Genomic DNA, 16857 nt, shown 5'->3' with positions numbered 1-16857 from the left:
AAATACATGAATAAATGTTGCTTTCTCCTCACACTAGGTGGGGGGTATAGGAGGTGTATAAAGAGGAGGAGGTGCTTTAGAAACTCCATAGCGGTTAGCGTCTCCTGCTGTACCTGCTGTTTGCTTTTCTCCTCACGTCGTTCCTTCACCTACTGAGAAGCCAAGAGTTTAGAAGAGCTTTTACCTCCTGACTTCACTGCAAGCTTCTTATGTAAAAATTATCTAAATTTAGTCCAATTTTTAGTGTCAATTCCATTTTTAAGTCATGTGGTTATAAAATAAATTGTAGAATGTACAGGGTGCCTTTAAAATAGTGAATTTACTACAGATTTTTGACATAATAGAATTAAGTTATTGTTTTATAATTTAGTCTTTTAAATTATTTATTAAATACGTTTATTACCCGGGTCGTTGTAATGCTTGATTCGCGCCATTGGCAGGTTCCTGTTTCCGAGATAACAACCGCTCAAAACTAATAACACACGGCCACCCGGATCCAGCAAATCATTTTGAAAGGTTTTTTGACAAAGTAAATGTAAGTTTATCTTCTAATATAATTTATAATTTAATATAATATATAACTTACTTATAAAATGGTCATAATTTACATCTACAAATAACCGCTTTTACAATCTTTAAATGGTGGGAAACAAAACACTGCCACTTTACACTAATCTTTCATTTATGAACATTAGAGAATAAAACAACAAGAAATAATAATGAGCAACCCTTTAACAGCATCTATTATACTTGATTAATGTTCATTTTAACATAATAAGAAATTTTTATTTTATTGTTATATTAATATTGTGTTGAGATGTATAAATTGTTATTAATAGTGAAAATGAACTACAAATAAACAATATTATTATTAGGGATGCACGATAAATTATCGGCCATATCAGGATCGGACGAAAAATTTAAATTTTGTATTTTATCAGTCTCTGCCAAAAATTTAACTTAGGCTGCTATATTACATTCCATAAATTATTAATATTTTCTTCTGGCTGAACCTCTTCAGCTGCACGCTGCTCACAGTTAAAATCCAGTACAGTATTGTCTTTCTGACATGATCATTCACTTACTGCTTTTTAGCAAAACTGCATATTGTTTGAAGCCGTTTGCTGTCTAAATGCTTTCTGTCTTGAGACCTGTTAGAATTGTGGCTATTGAGAACACATTTCTGGGTTGCTCTGGAAGAACTTAAAAACGTAGACATTTTATCCGAAAAGTTTAAAAGTTAAAGAATCTTTCATCCGTGAAAAGTAGACTTAGTACATCATTTTCAGGGGGAAAAAAATTTCAGTCTCAGAAAATGTTATCATATTTAGATACTGTATATTGGCCAATAAATCAGTTATCGGTGTACAAAGTTTAAGAATTGTCGGTTATCGGCCAAAATTTACATATCGGTACATCCCTAATTATTGTTTGTAAATAAAACCTTAACCCAGATTAATACACTGTTAAAATGTTCATTATTAGTTCATGATGCCTCAAGCAGCAATAATTCAACCAATACAAAACTAGTCACTGAATAGACATGTCATTCCAAAACATGGAATTTGAAATTAATATATTTGTGTTTTTTATGTCATTGAACAAGCCTATCACTGGACTACCACAGCAATCCACAGAAAGTCTGTTTTTAGGCTGAATACAAACATTATGTGTGACGGGCCCTTTAATGCAATTTATTTTTGCCTCAACAGATATGAAATTGACAACCCTAGAAAAATAAACCCAGTTCAATCCACCCTGCTTAGTGATCGTTCACAACTAAGAACAAATGACACCACAAACAAGACAGCAAAAATTTTGAGACACGAAAGCTCCTAGAAAAGTCCCTTTGCGTATGAATGGCTGATAGCCACCTTGATTATCCGTGCTCGCTTCTCCTCTTTTCTCTCGCTCCTGCTCGTACTTTCTCATTTCCTTTCCCTTGCTCTTGTGTTCCTCTTCCGAATCTCATTTGTATTGTTTTCCCAGGTTTAATCCAAGAGGCTCCGGGACACATGCTGCCGCTTCTAAATGGCAGCAATCAATTTTGATTACCGGCCACGGTTACTTTGAGAAGAGCCCATCAAAGTTTTATTAAGAAGACGGCCGATAATTACGGCCTTGCATGGCCTGAAAAACCTGAAGTCTGAGCCTTGCTAATGATTGGAAGCAGAGAGATAAAATGACGGTTCAGAAGACCTTAATCCAAACTCTGAGAGCGCCAGGCACACAATCACTTTAACCATCACTTGATGAGGAAAGTCCCTCAGGCAACTGATGGCTCTCCTGCTCTCTCTCCTTGACTGGAACAGTCTTTAACCACAGTGCCGTTTATAGGGAAGGAGATGAAAATGACTTGGTCTGGCACCTCGCTGAGGCTTATCATTATTTCAGAAGTGTTGAAATAAAAAGGACAGACCTTTCCTGGGACCGTTCACAGAGAGCGCCGCCACGTCTGTTCGAAACTGCCCGCCATGTGACGGATTGAATAGGACTGACCTGGAGCGCACTTACGGACTATTTAAAAATGCCTCCTTTAAAAAGAGAAAACACCATCATCAAAGAGTTTTTTTTAAATACGACATGGGACCGAGGCCTCAATATTTCAGATGAAACCCTCTGCTATAATTACACTGTGCAGCTGTAGGGAAATATCAGAGCGTTCTTGGGTAAGACGGATCACACGAGGGCGAGGCAAACCGCTGAAAAAAACATGGCCTCAATAGTCAGCTGGGTCTCTATCTGTTGCCCTCAAAAGCGCACTGGATTACTCTGATGCATTAACACTTACTATCTTCCAGGGAAGCTTTCTGGGGACAGACGTGATGTTATGTGTGTGTATGTGTGAGTGGGTGTGTGAACTCACGTCTGAGATCCCTGAAGTAGATGGTCTGTCTGTTGGGGTTGAGGAGCTGGATGACGGAGTCGTCGTTGTTTTTGACTCGACAGCTGATGATGGCTGTCTCTCCCTCCACTACCGACACGTTGTCCGCTTCGAGGTTTTGGCTTTGGACTATGGACAAAGAAAGAGAGAAAAAGAGAGACAGGACAGTGGTGAGGCAAAAGTGTCTAGTGATAGGAAGATACTTGACGTTTTGACATAACCTTATGGAATTCAGGTCCGTCTGTCTTTCTGTATTTCTTTCTTATATTCTATCTGTCCATCCGTCCGTCCTACATTCCAGTCTGTCTGTATTTCTTTCTTTCTTTCTTTCACTCCATTCTTCTTTCTGTCTTTCCATCCATCCATCCATCCATCCATCCATCTCTAAATCAATTGATCTATAGTATCTGTATAACCATTAGATATTTTTGCAAAAGGTAAACATTGAAAAAACCCATATTGTTGGTCAAAAGGCCAGTAAATTGCTCTCCCGCTCATTCTCCTTTACAACTTCTCCCTGGTGGAACATTCTTCCTAAATCAATCCGGCCATCCACATCTCAAACAAAATTCAAAATTTCACAAACTCTTCTGTGAATACTTGACACACAAAAAAAACTCTCTCTTTCTCTCAACAGGTATTGTTCTGGCTTTTGTTGAAACTAGTAACTTTGTATTAGCTCCTATTGTATTATTGCGCCTGTATGACATATCGCTTTATTGCTCCCTGAACTCTCTGTAAGTCGCTTTGGATAAAGGCGTCTGCTAAATGACTAAATGTAAATGTCAAACAATACTGGTTACACTGACCAAAATGACAATGTCAGACTGGAAGAAATGGCACCACTGTCCATTTCCGTAATGCCGAGATGTTCCCTGCATCGGCTAAACCCACAATCTCACACTTACATGAGTGCACAATGAAGAGCAGGTGGCAAAACACAGCTAGAGTGGGTGTGAATATCCAGCAGAGTGTGAAAGTGTTTTTTCCCTCTCTTTCCCGCATAGTGTGTGCTTGAGATTGCCTGTTTTCATGTTACACATGCTCGGTCCAAATCCCCTCTCTGAATCAGATCACCATGTGATAAAAGCCGCCACAGCCTGGGAAATGGAAGCTGCAGACCTTGACTGCTTGACCTGAAGTGAAATGTATTCGGCAAAATTTGTGTTTTCGTGCGAGCCACAGGCCCGCTACACCATAAATGAGAACAGACCATTAGGAACCAGCTAATTTCCCGTTTTTCCACCAGGATACAAACGAAAATAAAGCGCCCCACGGCTGTCTGCCCTGCAGAGCTGAGAAAAAGCATGAATGGGCCGTGTCTGTAGGTAAATAAATATATAAATGTGATGTGACTTTAAGGCGCTTCCGAAAGCTAATTTGCATGCCTCAGTTGTCAGGCACCTCTAAACAGCCCTGTCACTTAAAGCAGAAGGGAAGAAAGAAATCAGATTGCGCGATGGCGACAGATAAGGGAAGACGGTTTAACAAAACTGAATTCAATCAGCCTGCCAGTAGCACAAAGTCAAAACACAGCGAAACAAATGAACCTCGTGAGAGTGTGACTTTCTTAAGACTCGTCACACGGGATGAGGTGTGGATTGAGAGGACTGGATTGGAAATGCAAATAGAAAGCCTGTTTATCTAGGAGATGGGGTTATGGATGAAGGTTAAGCGTGTGGAGTGCGACAGTGGTTGTCACGGAGACCGTGTTAAATGCTGGCCACTCTGTGATGGTTGAGCTGGTGGGTGGTAATCATGCTAAGTGACATCAGAAGATGCATCGGAAGTGTAAACACACGCATACACAGCAGCTATGTTTGGCTAATACGCCAATGCATGACCCCTATGTCAAATCTAAGAAACGTGACTGATGAACAATATCGCAACAGTATGTGTTTGATTCACGCTTGTTTTTATCAACTTGATAACCCCAGATTCATCAAAACAACAAGTGCAACGTAAACCTTCATTGCAGTTTTTTTTAGCTTGTACCCAAGCCATCACACACCCTCCTCTTAAAAATGACTCCAGTCCCTGGCTGAGCACTAAACATTTTTTTTCTAACCAAATGTTTTTCTAACCAAATCATTAAAATGAAGACAAGTGATAGCAAAATGTACATCTAATTAGGCAGTTGTGTTTGTGTTTAACAGGGTTGGGGTGATGAGCCGGGTGCAGTTGTGTTGCGTGGGAGGCAAGGGCTCATTCTAATCACCACAAGACCTCTTGAGAAATTGTATTGAAATCTTTATTACTTCCAGAAAGTTCTGTGAAATCTTTGGCAACAAATCACGGTGAGATATTATTTAACTATTTATGCTCTAGATTATGCTCAAGAACAGATGTTTACACACATCAGCACCAGGCAAACACGGGTCATAAAAAAATAGTGAAGGAACAAACGTGAACCACCAGGGTACGCCAGTGAGTCAAACTCAATAAGGAAAGTAAACAAGTAAATAACATTCTGGCCTGCTCTCTGGTTCTCCCACGTGTTTGTGTGTGTAACAATGCACACGACACCGTCACAGACTACACTTCAGTAGCTGAAAACATGCGACATTTAATGATTTGCTATACCAATTTTGATACAACAGCTTGATGTTGATGCTTAACAAAATAGATTAAACAGCATTGGAGAATTAAGTCAAAGTGGCTTCAGTTTTGTTAAGTAATTCTTTAAAATAAATAAGGAATTTGCATGTTTTGACAAACTTGTGAAATGTTAACATTGACTTGAGACAGATCATGTGCACACACATCCACACATGGGGTACTTGACAAGTGTGTGTCCTATGGTGTGAAATGTAGAAAAAACGAACAATGAAGATAAATATCTTTTATGCTATTTTATATAAAACATATAATATATTATTAACAGTTTGTTTTCTACATTTTGCTAATGTCACACCATAGGAAACATGTAAACTACCCACATGCCACATAGCCAACTATGTCGGCGTCACTAAAGTAACATAAAAAAACAACATTTCTATTTTATCAGTAGTACTTTTGATATTCTCTATTCACAGGAAATCTTGGCAAACGGAAAATGACATCATATGTTCCTAATCTCAGGTAGCGAAGTATGAAAAATTACCCCAGACTTATTAAACGTTAAGCAAACATTGTGCACGGATCATATCGTATTAATAGAGGGATTTAACTTGTTTAGACTCTAAATTATTATTGATTATTGGAGCAGCCTGGTTTAATTAAGATAATTGTTTGTGTCACTGGAGGTGGAACAACTAAACTGATGATGAATTTCTATTTAAATGAAGCTTTCATTACCTCTAATGCTCAGGATACAGACCGTCAAAATAGGCCCCCTGCTAAAATTAGCTTTCAGTGCATGCATCGACTACAAACAAGGCATTGCAGAAATGGCAAAGAAATTTGTGTGCTGTGCATTTGCATAACTTGTTCAAACAGATCTGTGACATTATCTCTGTATTTAATTACAGACATTCAAAATAAGTAGCACAGAACATTGATCATTTTGGTCTAGATTAAAGCTGTCAGAGGACGATACTCTGCTCTCAGTGAGGCAGACAAGCCATTTATATTACTACAGCCCCAGCACCATCCCAGTGGCCCTCATACATCAAATGAGAGGAACACCCAGTGAGCATGTGTGTGTGTGAGAGACACACACAAAACGGGCTAATGCAGGAGTACACTGCCGTGCTGTAAAGGTCAAAGCACTCCACTGTCCGCCTCAATAGCTCATCCTGCCTGCCGCACGTTTTTTAAGCAGCATGTGCGAGAAGCGCGGCTTTGAATTAGATCTGAATGCTGGTGATGGTAAAGAGTGAGATCTGGTCTACCTGTGAGCTGAAACCAGTGAGCAGGGTATGATACACATCACTATTCCAAACTGTAAAGGTCACAGCTTCTGCTCGAATATTACTGCGTAATGGCGGAGAACTCTGCGGTTATTGTACCCGATTGTTCGTGGGGTGTTGAACTTTCCGAGCAGGTTTTTCCTTTTGTGTGAACTTCCCTTTGAATGGTCATCGAAAGTAAGAAAAATCCCGAAGGATGTCTCTTTAATATCTCAGTTCTTTCTCGTAGACAGCAACGAGCCTGAATGAAGATCTGATGGAGAAGTATGTAATTTCCTTTTTTTACCGTTGTCATGGATTACTTTATATCATTTGGTCATTATATATCATTTCTGTTCGATATATTATATAATACACATATGGCTTAAATATTGTAAACAAAAAAAATCACCATTTGTGCTCCACAGATCAAAGTCATATGGCTTTGGAACGGCACTGTGGTTAGTAAATGATTTTTGGATGAACTATTACTTTATGCACGCTGGTGTTTTAATGACTTTTGGTGAGCTCAGAACTTGTATAAAAGTCATTATGTCATTGTGTCCCTCCATCTGCTGCTAACACATGCCAACATGACTTCTCCAACCAAGTCACCCTTGTAAAAAGAGCAGGTTTCTGCATTGATGGTTAGCAGTATGTAGTTTTGGATGGTTGTCCCCATCAAGAGATGCATTATCAACAAGACGACATTGGACAACCATAGGAACCATTCTATTTGTCAGCAATATCAGCTCAACTTTGCAGTAGAAAATCGTTTACACTGTCTTGTAAGCAGAGACTTTACAATAAAATGGATATTCCTGTGTCTCAAAACATTTTAAGACTCTTGTCTTAATATCAAATATTGAACATATATTACGTTCATTTTTTAATTCAATAAGTGCCCAATTACAAAAACATTAGGTTAAAATAATGCATATAATCTGAGCAACCATACGTGTACAATGACCCTGAATGATGTACGCATGAAAAGTGATATATTCCAGATATTTCTTAATTTCTTTCTGTAATTAAAAATGTTTTTTTTCAATTGGTAATATTTTAGTGCCCCGTAATGAAGTCATCCTTCAGATCCTTCAGAAAGTGACACGTTGACTGTGATGATCTGTCATAATGATTGATTTGTTAAAAAGATGGTTCAAGAAAACTTTTATGATGACACCAACATGCTAACTGTCAGTCATCACCAAGCAAATGTTAACTTTAGTTCCTTATTTAAATGTTTCAAGTTTCAACCCGTGAGACATCTTGTTTATACAATTTCAAGAAAGGTCTGAAGTAATAAACAGTTTAATTATTTAATCCAGAATACGTTATTTATAGGATAATTGTGTTAAACAACATTTAGAAAAGCTACAGTATAAAGTTAAAAACCTGCATGACAGCAATGACCCACATGCACAGTTCAATTCAATGTCAAGCCAAATGAAACATGGATGAATTTACCAAATCTTCTTAAGAGAACACATCAAGCTGAACTGGAATGAACTAAGCTTTTAAGCGTCTGTCTGTAGCTGTGATTTTTGTGCCGAATTCCTTCACTTGGCTTACTTAATTTACATTTATGCACATTTCAAACAAAACAACTTCAAAGTATACAGTTCATAAGTATCTGTGCTGCCTGGGAATCAAACCCATGACCTTGGCACTGCAAACGCCAAGCAACTGAGCTACAGAAACAATTTAATTATGGAACTTAATACGATATCTGAAACAACATTATGAATAATTTATATTTATTAAATTCATATTCCCAGAGTGCTTGCAAACAAGCTAAAGACTGTTAAAAGTGCCTTCACGGATATTAATAAATATTATCATTACATTGAAAAACAAGCATTTATTTTTACGCAATGTGATGGTGGAACAAACAGGCTAAAGAGCAGGAAGAATGCATTTAATGCAAATATTATAATGTACGGTTTCAATGCTGGACCCCTGAGGATCTGGCAGCTTTTGTTGTGCTTAATTAGTAACAATAGTAGCTTGTTTTACATGCAGGCTATGAAACAGCATCCAAACAGGAGCAGGTATCCTTAAAGGCCCAAGACCCCCTCTGCCCACTCCACATACTTAAATGAGCTGCATACTTCGTTCGCGCAAACGCGTGGTTAAGTAAATTGTGGAGATACTAGCACTAATGAAGGGTAAAATGCTGGTTGAATGCAAGCAGCAGTGGAATGTGGCGTGTGGGATGGATGGCAGCCTGGTGATTAATGCGTCAGAGAACCGACGGGGGCCGGGCACAGCACCAGAGGCCTTGCCACCTCTGCTCGCTCATTTGGAAATCTCTCTTAGCAGAGGAAGAGAGGAAAAGGACTTCTGCCTCTGTGACCGAGTCTCTACTGCAATGGATAAACAAAGAGAACCAGATAAACAAAAGGCCAGAGACAAAGAAAGAGAGAAGATGAAAAAAGAAATGAATATGGAAGAAAAGCAGGTGGCACTTTCAATGATACAAGGTTCAAAAACAGGCCTTGAAATGGGATTATTTTTCAGTTTTTAACAAACCCACCTCAGGAGGTCTGACTAAATTTTATAGGACTTGTTTTATGGTCTATTATTTAACCCTTGTATCGTATTCATGTTTTTGTTACCCAGCCAGTGTTCGTAGGTCTAGTTGACTCACAGCATTATTCCGTTTTCCAATTTAACTCAATTAAAAAAAAGAAAATTTACTTGAACCCTATAAGAAAATTTACCTCCATTAAATCAAATGTGCTATACACGTGTTTATTTTAATTAAACAGAAATGTCTAAAGTTGAAAAATAATCAATAAACAATGAATAGCTGCTTTTAGTATAAACATCGATAATGCAATGTGAACATTACAGTTAACATTGAAAAGACAAAGAGTTATTATATTGTATTATATATTATAAATGAACAAATTTTTATATATCATTTACTATCTTATATATTTCAGTAACCCTTTCACATTGTGTGTCTTAATGTACTAATATATATATAGTTTTTGACTTTTAAACTTAAATATGAAATAATTGTAATTATATATATACAGTTTTGAAGTTTCACGTACACACAACAACGTTATCAAAGCAATCCGCGTTCACACCGATCCGCAAAAATGACTTAAGTGTGTATTACGCATGCCATGCCATTAGTTGGCGACATCACTTTGTAAAGAAAAAAGTCCCAGACGATTGATTGACGGTTTATTGGAAGAGCGCTGCATTTCTCCTCATTCATAGTGAAGAGAAGCGTGAACAAATGTACATATATATTCTTCTTCTTCGTTGTGTTTGGGTGTACAAGCGCATACCACACTCCCACGCCTAATACGCATGCGCACAATGTCGTTTTCTCATTCTTCCGTACTTCGGGGTTTACACGGAAATGAGAACGCCGTGGTTTTCAAAAACTTGCACTTTGAAACCCGTTTCGAAAAGTTTGCATTATCAGTCCCCTAATACGCAGTTTCCGTGTAAACGGACAGCCATATCGCATAAATTGTTTTGCGCTTTCACTTGAAAACGATCTTGATTAGACATTTTATGTGGTTACAATTAGCTACTTCCCATGCAAAGTTAAGTTTATTTTAAATAATAATACTAATATTATTAATAACCACATAAATATTCATGTCTACTGCAGAGCCATAGGACCCTTATTAAAATCAAATCTGGGGAAAGCGCCAGGTTAGAGAAATGCTGTAGAGTGAGAACTGCTCTGCCCTCTCTTTCTCCACCACTCTCCTCTTCCTTTCCAGCATTCCTCTTCACAGCATGATGGTGCACTGTGAGGACCTCCAGCACCTGTCCCTCACACTGGAATCAGTGAGCTGTGCAGGAGTCACACAGCCTCCTTCTAAACACCAGATCCTCAAGCTGAGACCGCGCGGGCAGTCCAGTGTGTATTTTGCATTGTCTCCAAGCTCGCGTCCTGATCTCAGAAACGTCTGTGCACACAAGGATAAGAATCCCCATGCAGGCGGCTGGAGATTAACTACCCTCAGCCTCTCGTATCTTCCTCTATCGATCGGCACGGATTAAAAAGCAAAAAAAAACCACACAGATGACATCAGAGGCAAAGAGGCAGAACACAGAGTCCTTGTGGCAGAGGCACGTCCTTGAGGTCAGGGGAGGCAGAACAGAGGCGGTACAGAGACTGCCTCTCACAGAAAGACACAAAAATAAGACCGGGAGAAAGATGAACGCGGTTTAAAGGGATAGTTCAACCAAAAATGTACTTACTCATCATCAATGATATTATTATCCCTAGCCTGCTTCAAAACATGTACAAGTTCCATCTATGAAACACAAACATTTTTTGAAGATTTGTTTAAAGAATATCTCTATTTTATCCTGAAAACGTATAAAGACTGGGGCTGTCAAGCTGTAAAATATAATAAAAGAACTTTTTCTGTCATCATTTATCTTCTTTTGTGTTCTGCAGAAGACTGACATGACAGTGAGCAAATGATGACATTATTTTCCTCTTGGGTGAACCATCCCTTTAAATACTTAAATACAGTGCCAGTGGTCATATAGCCCTCTATTTTATTTTATTGACTGTTCCATAGAATAACAAACATCATGTTTTCCCAGTGTAAAATGAGGGAGGGAAAATAATGACACATTTTTCATTTTTGAGTTATGTGTCCCTCTAAGAGGTGTGCTATCCTTAGTCAGCAAACATTAAATAAATTGTACTTTGCAGAATTATTAGCTACTTCCTAACTCCCAGATCTATCAAAGCCAAAACACTGTTTGTCACGTTGAGGAGGAGAGGGCAGAGAAATCCTGGATGCATTGTGGACATGTTCTTTCACTGTTACCCTGCGCTAATGTGTTTAGCTAGCACAGTTTTTCTGGATCATATTACTGTAATTTCACAAGAGCCAACTGACACTATAATAGCATCGCCATCAGCACGCTCCTCTTTTCAGCATTAATGTTGAGTGTATGTCTTTGGCAAGAGAGAGTTCTGTTTACAAGCAGAGTTGGAGGAGAAAGAGGGTGAGCGAGCAAGCGAGAGAGAGAAAGAGAGAGAGAGAGAGAGAGAGAGAGAGAGGAGAAAAATGCGGCATAAACCAAGCAGAAGGCCATGAAGGACTAAGGTCCTTAACAAGGACTGGGATTCATCCAGTACCCCTTGGGAGCGTCTTCTTTATAGCTCACTTCTAATTTATACCCTTACAAATAACTTGGCTGCGATTAATAACTGAGTCGCAAGGCAAAAAAATGCACAGCCTCTGCCAAGCGTGGAGCATTTGCGTGCGTGAGAATTTCTCTTGCGCCTCAGCATGTTTGGGCTGATAGACTGTGAGGAGAAAAGCATTAATCGTCGAGGGCTGCTGGAGTGTGGGTTAAAGTCGCTGGCCGTAATACTGTCTGTCTGAATCATCGCCCCCTTCAGGTGCAGCCCAGGGCGGGTGTCTAGTTTTCTCTTCTAATGTGGGCTGACACTCAAAAAGAAGCATTCCTTCCCTTTTTTTAGGCAACAATAAATATAGACTTACTTGTCTGAATCTTTAGTTTTTTGGAATTAGATTAAGAAAGCACTTATAAAGAAAGTTTCTCTGATGCAATAATTGGTTGTTATGGTCGATATAAACAATAAAGTCAAGTCAGGTCAAGCTTATTTATATAGTGCTTTTTGCAATGTTGCATTTGCATATTGCATAAAAGCAGCTTTACATGAAAAAGAAAACACAAAAGAGAAAAATGTGCAGAGAGGACCATCCTAATAAATATAATGCTGATGGAATTTTGAGAAGTGAATCTAATATTAAATATCTGCAGTCTCCCAGTGAGCAAGCCAACGCGACCCTGGTTGTATAGAACCAAAACTCCAATGATGAATAAATGGAGAAAAAAAACTAGGGAGAACCAAGTCTCAGCCAGGAGTGCCTGTTCTCCTCTTACACAATTCAGCTGCAGTCAGTGACTTTTAAGTAAGTCACGGAGTAAATGTTTATGATTAACGTGGAGGGATAAGTCAATTTTTATGATTAACAGGGAGATTATTAGTAGTAATATATTGAATCTACAATTGTTTAAAACTGTTAAGGTATGATTTAGTTGGGTCTCATTTTGTAACCGATATCAGACAACACAGGAATGTTTAGACTATATACCTAACGTTACACGTAATCATGAAATCAGGCATAATGTATAGCTGAAAAGATTATGATGTATACTGAAATTGAGCATAAAAATGCTATTTGAATCTAAAAGAAAAAGCTGAAAATTGCTATAAGCATCAGTCAGTCTATAAGACCAATACATATAAAAAAAAAGAATATTGGCTGATGGTGTTAATACTGATATCATGAATACCTACTCCAGAGACAACTACACTAACTGCTTGTGAACAGAAAGCATGGCAAAAACACAGCAAGAACTCATCACTTGAACAAATTCAGATCCCTTACATCAGGCATATCAATTTCATACCTCCTTCAATATAGAAATGCAAATCTGCCTTTGGAATAGGCTTCACAACCATGATACCTCTGTATCACTTAGCACAAATAGCGCTTTTATTCTGCTACCTCTCTGATCTGAACACACCATAAGCAATATCATGTCTTGGGGAGCATTCTGTTATCTCAAACCCACGCTCGTCTTTGATGAGCCCTGCCAACGAAATGGCGAAAAAAGAAAATGAGGAAGACCACACGGGCGCTGATAAGATTGATAGAATGGCAAGTTTGACTATGGTTTACCAAATGACTTATTTTACCTCCCTCCTTCAAAATACATTCCCAACATTTGAAAGAGGAAATGATTGCCTATCAGGAGTAAATGTTCTCGGTGTAAAATGGAGAAATTCGACTGGATGACACATCAGACAGAATGAAGCAGAATTTCTGTCTTGAAAGTGGAGAAACGGATGATGTTAGGAGAGAGAGAAAAGATGGAGTGCCGGAGAGCACCTGCAACAGTAGAGGTAAAAAAAGAAGCGAAAGAGCTAATGAGAGGCTGAAGATTTTTGGTCATGACCAACATATCCCGCTGTAATGGACGGGACAAATGGTGATGGGGAACACACACACAAAACAAAAAGGTAACATTACCTGCAAACTGAGCAGCTCCTGTGAGAAAGAGGGAAAGAAAGAGAGAACAATTAGGAAAAAGCCATTCACAAGTAGAACATCCCCACAGCAACATGCAGCCGGAGGAGAGTCGAGAGGCACTTTAAAACTCATCAATAATCAAAAAAGGTCATTTTCAACCTTTAAAAATGAGCATTTAAACACTGATAATGACAATTTCACAACAAAAATCCCAACATTTGTATTATTTTTAGTTTAACATTTTGGGGAAAACCATGAAATAGTCAACATTTCTGAGCAAGAATGTGAGAAGATGAAACATTCTATGCCTTTACTTTCATTTCTCAAAATATCTTTTGTGTTCCACAGAAAAAGAGCAACAGGATTTGAACGACATGAAAGATTTTTTGGGGTGAACTAACCTTTAACTGAACAATGTAAATGAAAAGAATAATTTTTCATTTTTAAACGTTTTTGGTGGCACACTGATAGCAGAATCTGACGGAATAATCATTTCACACTGTAGCCTATCTTCAGCAACCATTAAAACAGCGAGTACCTCATGAATATAACAATAACAAACAATAGAGAGAGAGAGAACTCACGTCAGCCTTATGTCAGGTCCCCAGTGAAACATTATCTTAACTCATTCAGTGCTTTCTCTAACTGTGGCGCACTTTGAAACTACATTTATACATCATGTCAACAGCACCTGGTTTTAAGCTCATCTATCTGTGTCTTAGACCTTGAATCAGAGGTTTAGCTAATGCACTGTCTCTGGTACACGCAGAACAGTTCGAAAAAGCACTTAGAGATGATGTGACTGCACGAAAGTGTGCAATGAGTCAGTCTTATTAGAAAAACAATTTTCTCATTAGCATTTTCACCGAATTTTCATCTTAGCTAATGTGCTAATTAGCATTCCTCTTCTGGGACTCCACACGAAGCCATTGAAAACAGATATGTGTGCTCTGCCTTGTGCGTTCGCTTGTCAATTGAATTTAAACGGTGTTAGAAAAGGGACGAAGACAGCGCTAATATCCTTGGGTGACCACGGCATTAATCTCTCCCTATCAAACAAAACCACACTTTACAATAAGACCCTTGACATAAAACTTGAAAGGAAATAATACAGAGCTTTGGCACAAACAGGCTTGTAGATACCAGTTTCATCACTGTATGTCTTAGCTCATATATGTGTTACAAAGCAAGGGTGCCGCTTTGGAATCTCCCTTTCCCAACCACAGTTATCATAGTTTGGTCGTCCTATTATTTTGAATTGGAATCTTTTTATATGTTTAGCTTTCATGTTCATTTTGGTTTTTGTATTTATTTATTTTGTTATGAGCTTTTCAGATCCAATTCATTCTTTTTTAATCTATTTGTTTATGATTTATAAGATACCATTATTAAAGAAAGTCATATTCAGTTAGGATGCCTTGAGGGTGAATAACACATGGGGACATTTTGAAATTTCAATGAACAGGAATGGTTTTGAATAGTTTTTGTCTCAACCAAAAGCAGGAAAATAAAATATTTCAATGAAGTATTAATAAAACTACAATAAAAACAGAAGTATAGGGTTTTTTTAATAGTTTTTAGTTTTTAATAGTAATCGTTTTTATTATAGTTTTAAATAATAACCTTGTCCTCAACCAGAAAAACAGATTCAGAAGGCATGGCTACCAGAATCAAAGCAGCACAAATAAGCAAAAACTTGTCTGGTCTAAGCCGCAGGTGTTTTCGGCGGGGTAGATCTGTAATACATGGGTTGGTGGATACTGTGAGCCGTGAGAGGCTGCAGAGCCTGCTTTTGGATTCATGGCATGCAGTTTGGGTGCAGTCAGTAACTGGTTGATAGCCACAGGGGATCAGGGGCCACCCCTGAACTCAGACCCCTGGAACACAGGGTGCACAGATAGGGCTATCCATGTTAAGTAAATGTCAGCCTTCAGAGTATCTCCACGCTGGCTCTAGGCTTCGCTAGGCCCCTGACCAGAGAGCTAAGGGACCGCCCAGTTCGTGTCGCACTCTACCTCCCTCCCAGGTTAAAATCCCTGACCAGCGGAATGCATTAAACATGAGTTATCCCACTTGAGAGACGCTCCCTACTCCAAAATGATAGGGACATTAACTTTGGGGTCAGTATGCATGAGCTGCATTAATGAACCCTTGTGTCTCTATACAGGCACGCCAACCTGAGAGCACTTCATGGTGTCAAAAGCCTTAAAGTGAGGCACGCTACAAAAACACTGGAATTGATGGCAGGGCATTTACAGGTTGCGAGAGAGATATTAATACAGACACGTGCTGACCACACAGGATAATAAGATGCGTCATGCCAATTCAAACGTGTTTTTCCAAACTTGAGATTTGAACCCGGGTCCAATTTAATGCTAAATGAAAACTGAACCACTAGACAAACACATTAAACTCAAATGAAGAACTACTGTTACAGTACTTACTTAATACTTTTTCCATTTTGCTCATGCGTCGGTGCAATACATCACAAAAATCATAATTACAATTCAAGGCCTGTCGGTGAATATGAAACCTTATGTAACCGTACCCTGCAGCCCACTTCTCCCAGCCACAAGAGACTCGCTTAGTACGAGCTGTGAGGATTTTTGGACACGAATACCAGAACGTATCTGCGGTCTTCCACTGAGATCAGGGCCAAATAGTAGCCTCAGTCCACTTTACACCAAACAGACGGCCTTCACATGTCTCCCACGCAAAGGAAGCGCTGAGATACAATCCTCTCCTACACCTATCGCACAGGATTCTCACAGTGCGATTGGACCCATCAAAGACTAACTTCACAGAGACAGACTTTTGACCTGCAGCATAATTTCTAGTTCTCATTGCAGCTAATTCTGGTCTAAAGCTGCCCACTTTGACAGGAAAAGTAACCAGTCAAAGTTTGTATTTTTTATTTACTACATTTATGCATTTGGCAGATTCTTTAATCCAAAGTGATTCACGGTTACACATCGTATCAATGTGTGTGTGAATAGAAGCCATGACCTTTGAGCTGCTGTTGCAATGCTATACCAACTCAGCAGCAGGAACAAAATATTATGTTTACGTAAAATAACGT

At 38.7% G+C, this 16857-nt stretch overlaps 1 protein-coding gene across 3 annotated transcripts in view; it reads right to left on the bottom strand.

Annotated features, from left to right (window-relative positions):
- The window catches only part of cadm1a (cell adhesion molecule 1a), a gene marked incomplete at its 5' end in the record, with an annotated part of 236827 nt that overhangs the window by 55859 nt on the left and 164111 nt on the right, over positions 1-16857 (bottom strand). For all 3 annotated transcript variants that reach the window (XM_079485866.1, XM_079485865.1, XM_079485867.1), the window contains 2 exons: positions 2867-3013; positions 13779-13796. In XM_079485866.1, the coding sequence (XP_079341992.1) occupies positions 2867-3013; positions 13779-13796 (165 nt within the window). The remainder of the gene's footprint in view (positions 1-2866; positions 3014-13778; positions 13797-16857) is intronic.

Source organism: Barbatula barbatula (assembly GCF_947034865.1).
Source record: "Barbatula barbatula genome assembly, chromosome: 22".
Lineage (NCBI taxonomy): Eukaryota > Metazoa > Chordata > Actinopteri > Cypriniformes > Nemacheilidae > Barbatula > Barbatula barbatula.
The sequence above is the reverse complement of the archived record's forward strand: the minus strand, read 5'-3'. Positions and strand labels throughout refer to the sequence as shown.